This window comes from Trachurus japonicus, chromosome 6 (assembly GCF_045865225.1).
Source record: "Trachurus japonicus isolate A0001 chromosome 6, Traja_1.0".
Taxonomy (NCBI): domain Eukaryota; kingdom Metazoa; phylum Chordata; class Actinopteri; order Carangiformes; family Carangidae; genus Trachurus; species Trachurus japonicus.
In genome coordinates, this window is record NC_140912.1 from 16,433,263 (window position 1) to 16,450,209 (window position 16,947).

The following is a 16,947-nucleotide window of genomic DNA, read 5'->3' on the forward strand; positions in this document are numbered from 1 at the left end:
CATATCTCACCCATACAAATATGAATGTGAAGTTGGATAATGAAAAATGTGTATAAGCAAATATATTTTTTTAATATATGCTGTTTCAATAAGCACACCTATATGGATTAAATACAATTATATTGTAATTATATAGTTCTACTGTAACATCTTATTCCAATTAAGAATGATCATCATGTAGATATTTTTAACATTTTTTTTATTTGGTTTATCATCTACTTTACTGTCAAACATCCTACATGTTCCTAATAATCTGATTTAAAACACCTGTGTGTCAGCCTGCCTACAGAGGTAGTCATGGTGATTTTACCTGCTTTGTTTTTAATGAGTGAGATTCAGTGAAACTCAGGCATACAACTGAAATGAATTAGCTAAATAGCTATAGGGGTCAGTCCCTTGGAGCATTAGACATGTGCCACTAAAAGAGATTCAATATTTGTAAAAATAAATAAATAAAATAATATGTACAGAATATGTACAATCCAGTACTGAACAGTGACAAAATTACTATATGGCATATATTGCAACATCACTCCTGATATAGTGACATATACACCACATGTTACATTTCTGTATCAGCTGAGATGCCAAAAATCTGATAGGGGAGACACCTTGAGAGAAATAAAGAAAGTATTTTTCTTTTTTGACTGCATTCAGTAGTTAATTAAGTTCAATCTTTCTCATCCTTCATGTCTAACAAGGAACTGCTTTAATCTTTGGTACTTAAATTTCTTTTACTTACTTTTTCTTTCTTAACTTTAATATATTTGTCACACTGTCTTGATCACTCTCCTCTCCCAGTTTTACTGTAATGCATCCCACCTGTTTTCTACTTTCAGGTCACTTCACTCCAGCCGCAGAAGTTTGTTGCTTTAGTAAACCACAGAGCTGTATATTCCTGCAGAAAATAAATAAATAATCCCACGCTCAGACACTTGCCAATCACCAACACACTTACAGTAAGAATGTAAATAAACAGAATACAGCTAGCGGGAAGGGGAGAAAAAAATCCCTAATTTTTCAGAGTTTGTGTTTGCTCTCCATATTACCTTGTATGTTTTTGCTGACGTTGCTGCCTGATGGGCACGTATTGTTTAGAGTTTAACTTTTGACGGTATACAGTAGGTTTGTGAATTCTGAAATATGTGTATTTGGAAAAAATCATTTAATTAGGTTGTGGGTTTATTGTTTAGACTGTGTGACTGTGATGTTGTTTGCCTCCAATTTTGTGAAGGAAATACAGTCTGGTGGTGTTTTCTTTGGGCTGCTGTGTGTGTGTGTGTGTGTGTGTGTGTGTGTGTGTGTGTGTGTGTGTGTGTGTGCGTGCGTGCGTGTGTGTGTGTACTGATAGAGGAAAAGAGAACACTCAGTGGGTTGACTATTCAGAAAATGTTTTTTCACGCCTGAGAAGGGCCAGTGTTTGTTTAAAAGTTACAAAACTATTGAGATATGACAAAGGTTTTTACAGGAAGTTAGAGGAGGAAAATAAGCAAAGATGAAGTCATGTGTGACTGGGCACTGCAGCACATTCACAGCAGTAGTAGAAAAGCTACTTAAATCCTTTTACAATGACTGATGAAAAGAAATGATGAAAAATTGTGTTTCTCCAGTGAACTTTTACAGCGGTTCAGCAGAGCACCTGTAAATTCATGTTGTGCAGTCCTTAATCTTACCAACTTCATACTGCAGAGAGGCAGAGCTACAGTTGGATCTATAAGTTACAAAGTGACACCCACAGGCTGAAAAACAGCCCTGTGATATACGCAGTACTGCTGATGTCATCCCAGCACACAGCCATAAGCTGGGAGCATGTTGAACAACAGTTTGAATGTTGGCCATATAGTTTTATTGTGTTTGCTGTCGTCCATCATTTCATGGTACATTAACGTTTTACTGTAACCTCTCTGGGAGTCGTGGAAAGAGAAGGTAAGTTAGATTCCATGTGAATGTGTGTGTATGTATGTTCATGTGTATGTTCAATGAGGCATGGATTTCTTTTTTTTTTTTTTTTTTTGGTGTTTGATTTGAACTAATGATCGGTTTTATCACTGAAAAGCAATCAGCTACTAGGGGAATAAACAGCACAGTAGAAAAATGGCATCTCAGCATACAGTATGTTAGAAATTTGGGGGGGAGACTCCGACATCCTTCCATGCTTGTTGACATGTCTCGTTGAAATCTAATTAATAGTCCTTATCCCTGATCATCGATAAGTAACAATAATTGATAATTAGCTGGGCTCCAGCTGTTTTAGAGCACTACTAGCCTGTCAGCAGCTCAAGTAATCAAGATTAGTTAATCAGTTCAAGTCTGTTGGCAGGCCTGTGTGTGTGTGTGTGTGTGTGTGTGTGTGTGTGTGTGTGTAGTCGGAGCTCTTTGGGTGACCAAGCCTGGCTGACTGCCCTCTCACTGGAGATCTTCACGATTACTCAAAATTACTCACAGCTTGTACTGCATTCACTGTGCATGTGTGACTGTGCACAAGCCCCTCTCCCACATGAACACCACAAGCATGCAAGAAAAGCTGTTTCCTTCTCCAAACAACCAAGGACCAAAAACCTACTAATGGAACATTAATGCCCAAGTTTATTAAAAAAATCTCTGCATTTCATCTGACTGGAGACCATAACTTAACCTTCGCTGTTTTACCAACTGCCAACTGTTGCATTACAAAGAGGCATTGAATGTGGAGCAAACACAGGGAAGTGAGATATTAGCTACTAACACATCTGAAGTGTGGCACAATAAGCAATGTGTTTCCAATTGATAAAGAGTGGTATCTGTTATATAAAGTATTTTTATGTGGGTTTTTCTTATGTTCCTATATGTTTCAATGAGAGGAGAGGAAGAGCGATACTTGTTATTGAAATTTGAGGTGTTACGTGAGGTTATCACCAATAGATGGAAGTATAAGTCAACTGATGGAGTGTACATCTAAAATATGGTAGTGAAATCACGCAAGACTTTGAGTGTGTACAGAGGAAGGAGAGAGTGAAGCCAGAAGTTGTCGTACACCTAAATTGATCGTTGGTATGGTTATCCAACCGTTTATTAAAGGTGTACAGAAATGGCTGTTTGTCCTGTTTGTCGCGCCGAGTTGTCACGAGTTGCCGCACAAGTTTACCCGAGTAAGGAAAACGAATTTGATTGGTCGTTATCGAGCGGGCGGGATATTCAAAGCTTGGGGCGAGACCGAGCTCGGCGTGTGTGTGCTTGTCTCAGACGTTTAATTGACGGATGACGGATCCAATATCACCGTGCGCCTGCATTATAGTACCACACTTTCATCCCGGATTTAATCAAAAATAGAATTTTGCACAAAGTTTGGCCTACATCGTCTGATAGATGAGTTATTACACTAATATTAAGACCCACAGTGGGCTCAAATTCAATTTTCTTTTCTGTACAGCTTTAAATATATATAGCACCGGTTTGAGATGACATCATTCTGTGCACTGCTACACAAGCACATAATGTACCACTGAAAGTGTTTTCAATTTGTTTAGCACTGATCCCTGCAAACGAGTGAAGCTTTTGCATCCTTACAGAGAAATTTCTGCTCCTCTCAAACACATTCTTTCTCCTTCAGTATTTATGATCTTTAGTGTGCATTGTCCAATGCTATTACAATTTTGGAGAGGGATTGTTAGTACCATCCAAGATGGAATATCCTTCTGAAAAAAGAAACATGACTATACCTGCTGATCTCCCATTTGTGCAGCTTCCCACCTCATCCAGAGTGAACGGTTGATCCTCCTTAATGGAGGATCAACTGGATAACAACATTGTAGAAATGACTGGGGATTAGGGGCCTATTCTTTGGTTTGCTTTATCATGTCTTCCATTGGCAAATCCTCTCAGTTCACTCACACTCCATACATCAGGGGATAGGGATATGGAAAAAAAAACAACATAAAACAAGCTTCCATTGTGTACGGGGTTTACATTTGGGAAAAACACAATTAGCATATAAGTGTATGCTGTGCACATCAGTACACACAAATACACTTTCTGTGTAGAGACTGAAGATTCACTTTAAAATGAAATCACATTTGGCAACAGTAAACTGGAACCAAACCATAATCACATTGCTCAGCCACAGTTTTCTCCCTGTTGTGTGACTCTTCAACCCAAAACATTCATTGGCATTCATTTGGGATAAATGTCATTACAAGGAAGCTGAACAACCGATGATCGACAATTCTGTCCCTCACTCAGGCGTCGATGAACTGCTTCTGCCCCTAATTGGACAGATTGGACCACTGGCTGGGCTGTCCTTGGTCTTTTCTCCTGATTTCTAAATAACTTGGCAGCTGTTCTGGGAACATTGCCAAACTCTCTTGAACTATCCACAAAAAAACAGTTTCTCAATTAAGCCACAACAAAAAGTAGACAATGTTCTTGTGCTAGCGACGCACATGGCTGTCAGCATCACTCTCTTTTTTGATACTATGACGACGGGTTTGCAAGGTCGGAAATGTTCAAATCCTACAAATAGGGGAAAAACACATAGTTGCTTAACAACTGTGGGTGCCACTGTGGCTGGGTGCACACTGTGACCAGCTATGTCCCAGGATTAAATAGAACACAGAACATCTATGTCCCTCATTTTCTGTCATCTTTGTACAAAAATGAAAAAATACAGCATTATGGATTTTTGAAAAGCAGCAAGTACCCATAATGTATTTTAGTAATTGTTTTAACATGTGTCTGGAAATTCTGAGACTTATTTACATGTCCTTCACCCCATATCAGAGAATAAAAATGATTTATGTTTTGCTTTCAGTGTGGAGATTTGGTTCTCTAAAGTACAGGAGCATGCACAAGGCTTAGCACAACTCTCAGGAGGATGGGCAGGGATGGAATAGACATTGGACAACGTTCAGTATTTGACACAATTTATGTCATCAGTACTGCTCATCACTCTAACTGCGTATGTGTGAGGGAGAGAGGGAGGGAGTGGTCCTGAGGAAGTGCACACCCTGACACTGAATCTCCCAGCAGGGAGGGAGGACACTGTTTTAACCTGTTAACCGACTCACATCTGCTACGATTTCCACCCAGCAGGTTATCTGCCACTAAAGTGCAATAACAAGAATATCCAAGCTTGTATTAAGGGTGGGACACACTGCAACTGTCTTTTCTGGGTCCAACATTGCAGCTCTCATTTAGAATGAATGTGATCTCTGTGTGTACTTGGCTCCAACCCTTCTGCAAGTTTTGTTCAAATAATAATGGAAAAAAAACAACAACATGTGGATTTCAAATTGACCAACTCATATCTCCGTGTAGATTTACATAGAAGAGAGCCATGTTTACTTCCAACTCAGCTGGGGGAATGAGCCTGCACGCTTCTGTCTCGTGGACACGCGGCAGAGGCATCCCACCCTGCTGGATCTGCTGCCTTAACCCAAATACAGCTGTCCCTTCTTTCATCTCACCAGCACTTAAGGGAAACCCAAAGGAGCAAATACATGACTCAGAGAGATGACCAGTATGGACCTTGACTAGTGGACATTCATGCCCACATAGCAAAAAAGATTAGATTAACCATTAGAGGATTATCCCAAAGGCATGACACACATTTTCATGATCACATCCATATGAGCGACTCCCATTTACTAGAACTATGTAGCTCTCCGCCCAGTATAAAAGTATTATTGTTCGTAGTGGTCAGTTTTATTGAGCTCATTGTATCATGTCTTGTCTTATCCTATCCATCATATTTCTGTGACATTTTCAAAAGTGGCACACTAAAGACTGTAAGATGTTATATAATTATGTCCAACCTTATTATAACCTGTTATAATAAGACATTAAAGAGAACTGCTGTTCTGATGCCAGATTGTGTTTGCGTGACACTTGTGTTGGACGGGCTACCTCCAATGGACCTTGGAAGTGCTGCAGAGATCCTGGATCAGAATCCACTACTTTGAAACGAAATTCACAGCTGGGAGGGAGGGATTATTTCATTATACTGTAATTGTCCACATGCCACAATCAACCTTTGCTCTTTTTTAAAAGCGTCAAGGACATGAGGATGTGAAGTTACCATAGAGGTCTGGACTGAGTCCTGGCTGGCTGGCAGCGGTACAGATGCTGAGGGCCCCACCCCTCCAGGAGCAGCAACATAACAGGGAGTTTACCGTCTCTTTCCCGAGGCGAGCGGTCACAGACTAACCAGCCGTCCAACACGCACATGCGCATGCACGCACGCACACACACACAGAGACGCGGCGCAGTGCATCGAAAGTTCAAGAGCGCTGGTGTGCGTTTAACAACATTGAAGGGGAGTGGAAATATCTGGGGGAAGTATTGAGTTTATCCATCCACTTCTCTTTTGGTCGGGACGTCGCTGTGCACGTGTCACACTTTTAACTGCGTTTCTTTGTGAGTCGGGGAACTTTCAGTGAGAGTGGGCATGTGTTGCGTGTGAGAGGAGACGGAGTTTAGAGTGCAGGTAAGATGAAAACAACGAGGACTGAATTCAAGTATAAGTTTAATTGCTATAAGAGGACATGAATTACTACAGAGTTTCTGTTTGACTTTAACTTTATTTGATGCATCATTTTTGACAACAACATTTTGAAGATTTGCCTTTTTACCTAGAGTCACTTTATTTTCTGTAAACTTGCCTCTGTATTTATTTTAACATCTGATAATTTCAACAATTTCTTCAACTGTAGTAAACTCTTCTTACATTGTTTAGCTAGCAACCCTTCAAAACCATATGTGTGAGTGCTTTCCAGGATGCTAGCTTTTTAAGAAATTCATAAAATAGCTGCATTGGCAATACAAAATAAAAAAAACAGGTGACACAGAGGATTTTTTAAAGACTTTTTTAGCTGAAAATGTTGGACAGTTGTGTATGTAACTCCTCTTAAGACTCACCATTCTTGGTAATTGCAGTTTACTGGGGACCAGTGATGTCTTTCTTAATTGTATGAGCAGTCTTGTCTACGGTATAACATATTTATATAGAATAGAGCCATAACATGTGATATGCATTTTAAATTATTTTCATTTAAAGATTTTCAGCATCAAAACTAATCCATCAATATTTTATTTTATTTTCACCCCCGAGATCTATGGAGGCACAGTAATATTATGTTTGTAAGAAGCTGAGTGGCAGAAGTTTTGGGAAGTATTTGATACTGTAAGTGTGTCGACGGAGAGGGTTAGTGTGGGTGCTCCAAGATTTAATGTGACCAGGGACATTTAAGCAGAATATTCACATTGCAGACCTAGTCTATTTGATATGTTGCAGTATTTCATCAAATGTGTTTACACTGCATTTCTGTGGTTTACTGTTCAGCTGAAAGGATTTTTTTTTTCTTAAAACAACAACAAAACAAACACACACAAAAAAACTGTTGTGGGGTCTTGAAGTTATTTGGTGGTATTCCTCCTGCCTGTATACAGTGTTGAGGATCCTCTCTCCACTCACTGCACTTCTGAAGGTTTATCTAACTCCCTACAAGGAGCTTTGGGTCGAGCGGGTTGTGAGAGAGGCAAAGAAACTGTGTAAGGAAAGCAGAGGGAGGGGGAGACATCGCATTTGTGTTGATATTGATTTCACTGGCAGTGTTTCAGGTTTTTTCGATCAGCATGACTCAGGTAAATAAATGATTTCTGCTTTAGGCCACAGAAAGACAGCTCAGAAAACCTGCTCTGATTTTCTTCTTTAGACTCTGTCCAGTTGTTACGTCAGTGGGATGGTGTCTGCCAGGCATACTAAATACAGACTGCTGTATATACCAGCAGTTAAAGCTCTTTCTTGACTGGGGATGAGGGAGGCTTAAGACTGCTTCTGAAATCATAGCCAGGATAGCCTGTGTGTTTGTGTATAAGAGAGCTCTGAGGAGTTTGAAAGAACTTATGTGACAACACAACACACTTAGTGGCTGAAACTGTACCCTAATCTCATCTTTGTGACAGCTCTGGTAGGACTGATTGGAAGGTTTTAGAATAGGGTGTGCTATATTAATCAATTCAAACCCATGCTGTGTTAGCCCAGAGCCTCCTGTGTGCTCTAAGTCACTCCTGTTCCATGTAATGTGCGTGTTTGCCCTAAAAATCACAGCATCAATATTCAGCTGTGTTTTGAATGGACTACAGCACCATTCCTGCGCTCCGTGACAGCGTCATGCAGTTCACACTGAGGCTTTTTCCTGGACGGTGATGAAAACTAAAAAGTGAAAGAGTGCTTTCTCAAAACTCAACAGGTTTTGGGTGGAAAGTGTTATTAAAACATTCTTGTAGCCACAGCCTTATATGGCCATTTTGCCAGAATTCTTCAGTGGAGACGGACAAAGGAGCTGGGACACCTTCACTGCAGTGGTGATGTTAGTATGTTTAGAGAGTCTACAGCGGCTAGGTGCCAATGACTTGCAGACAGACAGACTGGCTGGCTGGGTTTGCCTGCCCTGCAGCTCTGTGGCCTCTGTGTTTCCCTTGTTGCTAATGAACTGTATTGAGGCTGGTCTGGAGATAACCGCATAACAAAAGCCTTCTCAGGGTTGAGAGGAAAAAACAATAGATTTATGTCCCACATTGGCAGAGGACAGTAATGCTCTTGAGAGGAGTCACTGCATAGCATGCATGGGTGTACCCTTGTATCCTCAGGCCACAGCGAAACAAGTGAGAGCACTCAGAACTGTCAGTCACTGTTTTCATGCCCTATTGCCTCCATCTGCCTACCTCAGGATGGTATTAGCTTACATACACAGATATGTTCGTACATGCAGGCGCTCATACACATTCAGAGTTTCATGGCTGGGTCATGCCCTGTTCAGCACGTGTAGAGTTACTTGTTTCGTTGCCCCTTATCAACAAACCAATCAACATGTTTATTGTATGTGGCGTCGTCTTGGTTACATGGTTTGTTCTCCGTTGTGAATAGCTGCTTGAGTTTGTTTCCTACTCGTATTCTTTTTTCCATTTCCATCTTCTCTATACAGAAGAGTTGCACCACCACCCACACCAGATCTAGTATCACCTCCTACCCCCACTCTCCCACCCCTCCATTCACCCTTGGTGCAACAGCAGACCTTAGCTGACACTGTTCCAGTTATGGCTTAGGTAAGGAGCTGTGGGCTATGTCCTCTATTCTTCACAGATGGAAGGATTAAACGGCAACATTGAACATAAAGCGGGTCTGTAACAAAGGCAGGGCAAACTCTATTATCTGGCTGTGGTGTATTTGGTTACCATACCGGGCCCGGCAGTTGCACAGAGTAGTGTCTCACCAGGGTTTTGAGATAATAGATTGGGGAGGGACAAATTGTGGACAGACAGGACCCCAGGGTTGGAATCTTATCCATCTCCTTTGGTTTTTCCCTACAGACACACTCTTCACTTCCAAAACGGAAGGAATTCCTCTGGAATGTCCTCCAGTCTGGGCAATACCATTCACTGATTTCATGCCTAAAGGTTTCATGCAAAGTGTCTAATGTAGTGTTGTAAATTTGTTTATATGATTCAACACAGGGCCTGAACGATTCGCTCTGAGAAATCCTCACTTAAACTCTTTTGCCAGGTCAGTGGTGTTAACTGTCATGGCTCCACTGTGTGAGAGAGGCATTTGGAAATAAGGCAGCTTGCGGATATCTGATCTATTGGATTTATTAGAAGGTAAGCGACTACAGGAAATACGGACTTTCCTAATGGCAAGGGATCAAATGATCCCGGCTCTAGCCCGTGGAGAGGTATCAGATATCCTTACCGAACATGTGTTGCTCCATTCATTCATTATTTAGGGCTAATTTACTGCAGCATGTTTGGCTTCAAATACCATCTCACTCTCAATCCCAGTGTTTGCATGATTGAATTTTGTGTGTGTAAGGGGATATTTTGGCAATTTATTTTGCATTCATTTTTTGGAGTGATATGTAATTTCCCAAGAGATGAGCATGCTGTGCTGATAGATACGGTGTTTCACTCAGATAAGGTGTGGTAATGTTTGTGGTTTACATCTAAAATGAAACGCAGCTTCCTGCCTTGATGTTTACTTTACGACTTGAGTAAGCAACTCACAGAAAAATGAGCAAGGATACTATAAATCATGCCAAAAAGCTTTAGTGTAACAGTATGTAGGCTGAGGGTTTTTTATCTCTGTCCAGAGTAATGTTTCATTGCTCCAAGGATCACATGTTTCATATTTACTTGTTCGCAGCATACAGTAAATCATGGTGAGATCTGCAACAAGTGTACATGTTGACATTGTTATGGCAAAATAGTTTAGACAGGTGTGAGAGGATTTTCAACCCTTCAAATCAATATTATGACTTTTTATTAGTAGCATCTGTACCTAGAGCTGACAGCACTTATTTACTTTGTGTCCAAAATCATTTATCTTGTTATAAAAAGTGTAACAACATATCCTCCTCTTAAAATATGGAGCCAAAATATTACGAGTAATAGTGGTTCTTGTCTGTATTTTTGCACAGGGTTGTGTTCCCATCTTTACTGCCATCTATGACCGGTGTTATGGGGAACAGAGCAACTTTAAAATTTAACGCTCCTTGTGTGTGCTTTACAGTTTGTGTTTAGTGAAAACACAAACAGTGTGGCCTGATGGCAGTCCGGTATTTTCTCTATGAGACATGAACTCACACAGACTCACAGGGGAGTTACATGCCTGTTTAAATGCAATGGGAAAAAAAGAATGATTGACCAGTGCCAAGAAAAACAAGTAATGTCTTGAAGCTAGAAACAATTAGCTATGTTGTTATGCCAGGTCAGTGACTGTGGTCAGGGAATAAAGACAAATAGCTGTGCTTATGCGCTCTGTCCTGTGGAGATAACGAGGTTTGATAACAGTGTATTCTACAGAGCACCTGGGTGTTGCTAAATGCCTCATTGAGGGTGGTCTCACTCTCACTCTCACACTCACACTTCTTCACTGTCTGCTTCTTCCTCATGACCGCTGATAGCTTCTGCTAATATTTCATATATCATTTCAACTCAGTTAAAAAAAAATGTAGACGCCGTCCAAATGTCTTGATTTTGGTCCATTATTGATTGATTGTTTTACGGCACATACAGGCCTGCTCTATATTTGTTTGATGTTGAACCCAAACAGGAAACACCACTTCATTTTTGATGATGTGACACTTGTAAGATGCTATATGTTTGACATCAGTGGCACTATACCGGCTGCTGGCTTTAAATCTGTCACCATGGCCATCAGGATTGTTTCACATCGCCCCCTATGCCGTGTGCCGGCCATGCTGCCAAAGACAACAGGGACTCTAGCCGCCAGGAAACAGGGGTGTTAGCTTAAACCACATGGCACAAGCTGTATGTTTCTCCTCCTCACCCCTCACTCACTCTCTCTTTCTCTCTTTTTCCTCTATCTCTCTTTCCATCTCCATTATTCACTCACTTTCCACGGTATTGAATGACGGACATGCCCCCGTTTTCATCCTTTTCCCGCAGCAGATGGAGAGATTTTAGTGCTTCTCTTCCAGCACTTGAGCTCTCTCTTTTGTTTGGGGGCCATTCTTGTAGAGCGGTGTCTGTACTGCTGATAGATGTTGGTACTCAAGCGGTAAAGAGAGATACATTACTTGAACGCCACTGACATGGGTGAAATTGTGTCACTGCTCCCCTTAAGATGCTGTCGGGAGGACGGGCCCCACAACCAGCACTTTTGCCGTCTCTCACAAAGTATGCAAAGACAGCACAGAGTTAGACCTCTTCTCTCTCTCCGTCTCTTCACTGATTGCCCATCCATCACCCGCAGCTCTATATCTGTATTTCTAACCCTGAAGGTGTGAAGGTGCCTCAATTTGTCATCTTAAATAAACAGCAGTCTGTTTATCAGGTTCTAATCCTATCAAGTTTAAAGCCACGGGGGGTTTGGATGGGTGCCACTCTGCCCTGATCCCCCCTGATGTTTAAAACAGCAGATGACAAAACTGGACAGGAAAAATAAATGAAGTGATATGATATATGAAAAGAAATACTTTTACAGCTTGTATCTGTCTCCTAACATGCCGTTGTACATTTTATCACACTATGCAGATCTGTGTGTGTAGATGTGAATGAATGAGTGTCACCTTATATACTGTGTAGGTGCTGCAAAAACAATATTTCGCCAGTGTGATGGTTGTGTTTTCTCTTATATGTCCAAATCTTCCAGCTGGAAGCATTGTGCTGGGCTTCAGCCTTTAAGACATGTGAGTGTGTTTGCCACAGCAGATCTATTAATTTTAGGATGACATTGTTTATGTTGTCACAAGACAAGTTGATGCATGTTATCTGAGATGGGGGTGGGAGGAAATTAACGAGGGAGATAGCAATAAGGTCTAAGGAGGGGGAGGCATTCTTTTGATGCATTCATTAATTTCCTCATCGATTGGCTTGGTTAATTATTAGCTAGATGGCTGTTGATAGGAATGCAGACCAAGTAGCTTGGTATGAGGTGACTAATCTGTTTGTAATTGTGCTGATCTGATCAAGAGGAAATATTTTATTGAAAATGTTATCAGAGTTTAGTTTTAGACAGATACCAGCAAATTATTGGGTCTCTGCCATGATATCTTGTTTTGAAAGTTTTGAGAGTAATTTGAGAAACAAATGAATAAACCTTCCTTTTAAGTTATATAGATATTAACTCTCTGTATAAAGTATTAATTTAAAAAAAAGAAAACTTTTTACGCAAACTGATATTTTTAATTTCATACCCTACAACTCACTCACAGAACAACAAAGTTTTTGAAATCAGCATCAGAGAGATAAGTAACACCTACACATTAACTCCAAAACATGATGGACGATCATCAGGTCAAAAAGGCTCCAATTGAAATGTCATCATGTCTCCAGTGATTAAATGTTCCTAGTTCCTAAGTGAACACAACCAAAAATAAAGAAAAAAGAAAATTCAATTTTCTGGTCAACTTCTCGCTTTGCTCTACGTTCAATTCCTGCACGTCGCTCAAGTTCTCCCTGCTTATTAGTGGCAGAAAGGCCAGTGAATGTTCCCATGACTGCTCACGCATACAGCTCACTTCTCACACAGACTGAACTAATGTCTATGCCACAGGCCTCTTTAACACACTGTGAAGTCCCTGATAGGACATGGACCATTTTTTAGACGATATATAAAGGAGGAGCTGACAGGGTCATCAGCCAATGCTAAAAACATTGGCAAGTATTATTTAGCTGAAGAGTTAAATGAGTTATCCATGTGAAAAGGAGATGGAGGAGAGTAGGAAACTGAAAGATAGCAGAATGTGACTGTTTTGTTCCCCTGACCTTTGTTTTGGGCAAACAGATTTAAAAGTGACACAAAGGAGAAGCTAGTGACAGGCAACAGCTGATGTGGGACGGGTAAAGAGAGGCGACATGCCTGGAGGGCTCCATGGTGAAATGTGTGTACATATCCTGTGTGAAGTTAGATGAGACTGCACTCACACACACACACACACACACACACACACACACACACACACGCTTATGATTGCTCCTCCCTAGCTTAACTCTATACACCGGTCTCCCTCCAGGGTTTGCAGAAAAGGACAGAGTGAAAACGGAACAAGACCACTCCAACCACCATGAAGAAAGAAGGCTCTGGTAATCAGAGTATGAATGAAGTTGGGACTCTGTTCTCCACGTCTGGCAGTAATTATGATGGCAAAGGGAAGAGCATTAAGGTGCTATCACGTCCTGGGCTCCCATTAGTGGGATTGATGTTTTTGGCCACCCTCCCTTTTGGAGCAAGCATCAAACAGAGTGTCCCCAGGGTCAAACTCAGCCACAGAGGTAAGAAGTGAAATATTGTTGTTTTGTGTGTTAATGTTATTGTTATTGCCTATTTACGAATTTGAGGTTATTTTCCATATTTTATCTCAGTGCTCAACATACACCTAACCAGAGTTGTTGTTGTAAACAAGGCAAATGACTCTGCTGACTCACAAGTGTCTCCCTTGTGCTTTTTGTCTTGTTTATATATGTTTGTTTTTTTTAATCATTTCTATTTTTCAACCACTCAGTGTGCATTTTCTAAGGCCGTGTTGAGCTTTGTTGTCTCTTGGTAACACTTTGCCCCCTCTTCTCTTGTGACACAGCCGAGAAGAAAAGTGAAAAGAGATATTAGCACACTTAGTTGCACTGTTAAATTAGAGTGAGGGATTCAAGATACACTTACTGATCCATTAGCCCACTTAATAATTCCCTATTTGTCACATTTATGAGCATGAGAATGTTTTCTGGGCACTTTTTTTTTTCTGTGAAACACAAACACAATATTTTAATCTTCTCATCAACATAAATCCGCATGACATCAACCTGAAGTCTGGTTTATATTTAGAAAATGTATGACAGGGATGACAAAATGGTAAATGTGTGTTATTTTAGAATATGCTGTTGTATTCGAAGTCTAAGTAAGTCACATGTAGAACACACTTTTCATGTTGATGCTCCTGGTCCATGGGAGACTATCGCTGGATCTGCTGTGTGTATGTTAGCCAATCTCGGCAATGTGGCCGTGTCCCTGTGTTTATATTTGCGTTAACTGAGTCTGTTTGCTTTGTGCCACCGAGGGAAAGCTAAATTATTGCTCCCCTTAAAACCCATTCTAAACTCCAGCGCAAACTTTACTTCAAAGTCTCCATCCCTCACGCTATGTATCCGCTGCACCCAACCACACAAATGAACTTCAGTCTTGGTCCATAAAATTGAATCCCCACTGTGACCTAAAAGTAAACTCACTGTGACTTCAACCTCCAAAATCTCTCTTCTGGTCAAAGGCTTCCAAAACCAGTATGGCTGGAAATAGACACACATGTATGGTCTGAGTGTCCAATATAAATATGTGTAAGTATCTGCAGGAATAATGATTGCTAGGGACAGTGTTTACTCAGCAGTTAGCCTTGTATTTAGCTCCATAGTTTGTTTTATTTCATGTTTGTTCCAAACCAACCAATATAAGATATTGATAAAACAGTTCATTATTTCAGATGCAGCTGCATTTTATTGGGTCTAGATATTTGAGGCGAGTATATATATATATATATAATTTTTTCATATTCTGACAGAATGTGTGTCTTGGCTTTGCTTCACTGCCTTGACTGTGAGCACGGCTGACTAAACTGTTCATTCAAGAGAAAGGCCATCTGACTACAGTATGCAGTGGTTTCCTTTGGACCTCAGAGTATCAACAGTAGAACAATGTCCATGTTTGGCTTTTGCTGTCAGAAAGACTTAAGCAAAGAAGAATCCATCAAAAGCAAAATCACCTCCAACCCAGTGCACACATCATGCACACAACTTGTCATCATCTCATCAGTGCACACTGCTCTAAAGCAACACCAGCCAGCAGTAATCACTCTTCAAACATCATCAGCCTCCTGTGAAAGCACAGCCTCAATGAGCAAAGGGTGAAACCATCAAAGTGAAATCATCCCTGAGTGGGTGAACACCTCCAAACAACTGCTCTCTATTCTAAACCTATGACCCTAACTCTGAAATCACAAGTTTAAGTTTCATCCAGAGCCACGACATAGACTGTATGGCCAAATAAAAAAGTTAAATCATCTTGCCATGATTTAAGTATCTTTAATATGTATTTTTTTGTTCTTAATGTGTGAGCAACAGGATTCAAGTGACACTACAGTAGATCATTAATTATTGGGACATTTTCTTCCATTTTTAAAACTAGGCTCAATAACTAACCTCCATTTAATGGGTAAATTTACCTAAAAGGACATTTGAGTAAATAAAATCTGGCTTCCCTTTAGATTATGTTTAATAGCTTATTTCTTTCTTCTTGTCCCAACATTTGATCCTGGCTATGATGTCACTCCATGTATTATGAAACCATGGACAGAACTACGCTGCATATTAATGACAGTCATGCAGCATGGAAACAAAGGCCTCATTTCAACTGTAGCTTTAATGCAGCTATAATGATCAGCAGGTTTCTTCTAATGATTATTTTGCTAAAATTATTCTGCTCCTTTTCCCGACGCATATGGCCGATTTGTATACAGAGTCATTACATTAATGTATCTTGCCCAGTTTGTGCTCTGTTTTAAGCTTATCAGACAAAAGGGAACAGTGAGATTGACGGAGAAATGCCTTACTTATCCTGAGTTAAGTTAGGTGGTCTGCACGTGTGCAATATCAGGAGTTATAGTATTATAGAGCTTAAGTCTAGTTTATCAGAGGAGCTTAAACCTGTTGGCAGCCAGCCAGCTTGGTGATGTCTTGCTTAAACCATGGGCAGAGGAGCCGATCATGAGCTGCTGAGGGCTCTCTTCTTTGGAGAAAGGTGTGGAGCCCAACACTAAGCAGGCTGTTTCAATGGGCTCATAGTGCTGCGTGTTTACAGAAAAGATTAGCGTTAGCCAAGGGCTAGCAGCCTAATCTCCCTGTGAGGTTTAGTTTGCTGCTGTGGCCACGATGTGTGTATATGTAGGGGTGAAAGATATGAGTGTATGTGTGTGTGTGTTGGGGTGCTGTGTGTGTGTGAGCCTGTGTATAGGAGGAGGTATTAAGCTGGATTGTGTGGTGTGGAGGGGTCCTAGAAGTTCAAATATTGGAGGTTGGTAACCTCTTCAGTCCTTCACACCAAGAGGGTAATCACAATGTCAATCCTTTCAGAGTGACTCCCACAGGACTCCCCCGCGTTGAGCCGGTGTTTATTCAAGGCATGTTGCTATACTGGCGCAATGAAAAGAGCGTGGTGATAGAAGAGATTTCCTCAGATCAAGGAGATCAAGGACACAGCACTGCACTGAGGATGAAGTCGGTTTTCAGCTAGCAGAAAACTCTCTTTGTACTAGACTGTGGAGGCTGGGAGTCCAAAGACCAGCCAATACTAAATGAAACACTGTCTATATATAGTGTGTTCTAATTCATTTTAAACAACAATATTAAGCAGCACAGATCATAAGCATTTACAGCAAACTATTCCATCATTTAATGTGTGAGCAGCAGGAA

At 40.8% G+C, this 16,947-nt stretch overlaps 1 protein-coding gene across 2 annotated transcripts in view; it reads left to right on the forward strand.

Annotated features, from left to right (window-relative positions):
• The first annotated feature begins 6,208 nt into the window (after nt 1-6,208).
• The window catches only part of sema3d (sema domain, immunoglobulin domain (Ig), short basic domain, secreted, (semaphorin) 3D), a 29,738-nt gene continuing 18,999 nt past the window's right edge, over nt 6,209-16,947 (forward strand). The window contains exons 1-2 of one of the 2 annotated variants that reach the window (XM_085779372.1): nt 6,209-6,460; nt 13,509-13,767. In XM_085779372.1, coding sequence (XP_085635498.1) covers nt 13,560-13,767 — 208 coding nt within the window. In that variant the 5' untranslated portion in view covers nt 6,209-6,460; nt 13,509-13,559. Of the gene's footprint in view, nt 6,461-12,952; nt 12,977-13,508; nt 13,768-16,947 lie in introns of those variants that run through there. The other variant, XM_085779373.1, reaches the window with a different exon arrangement.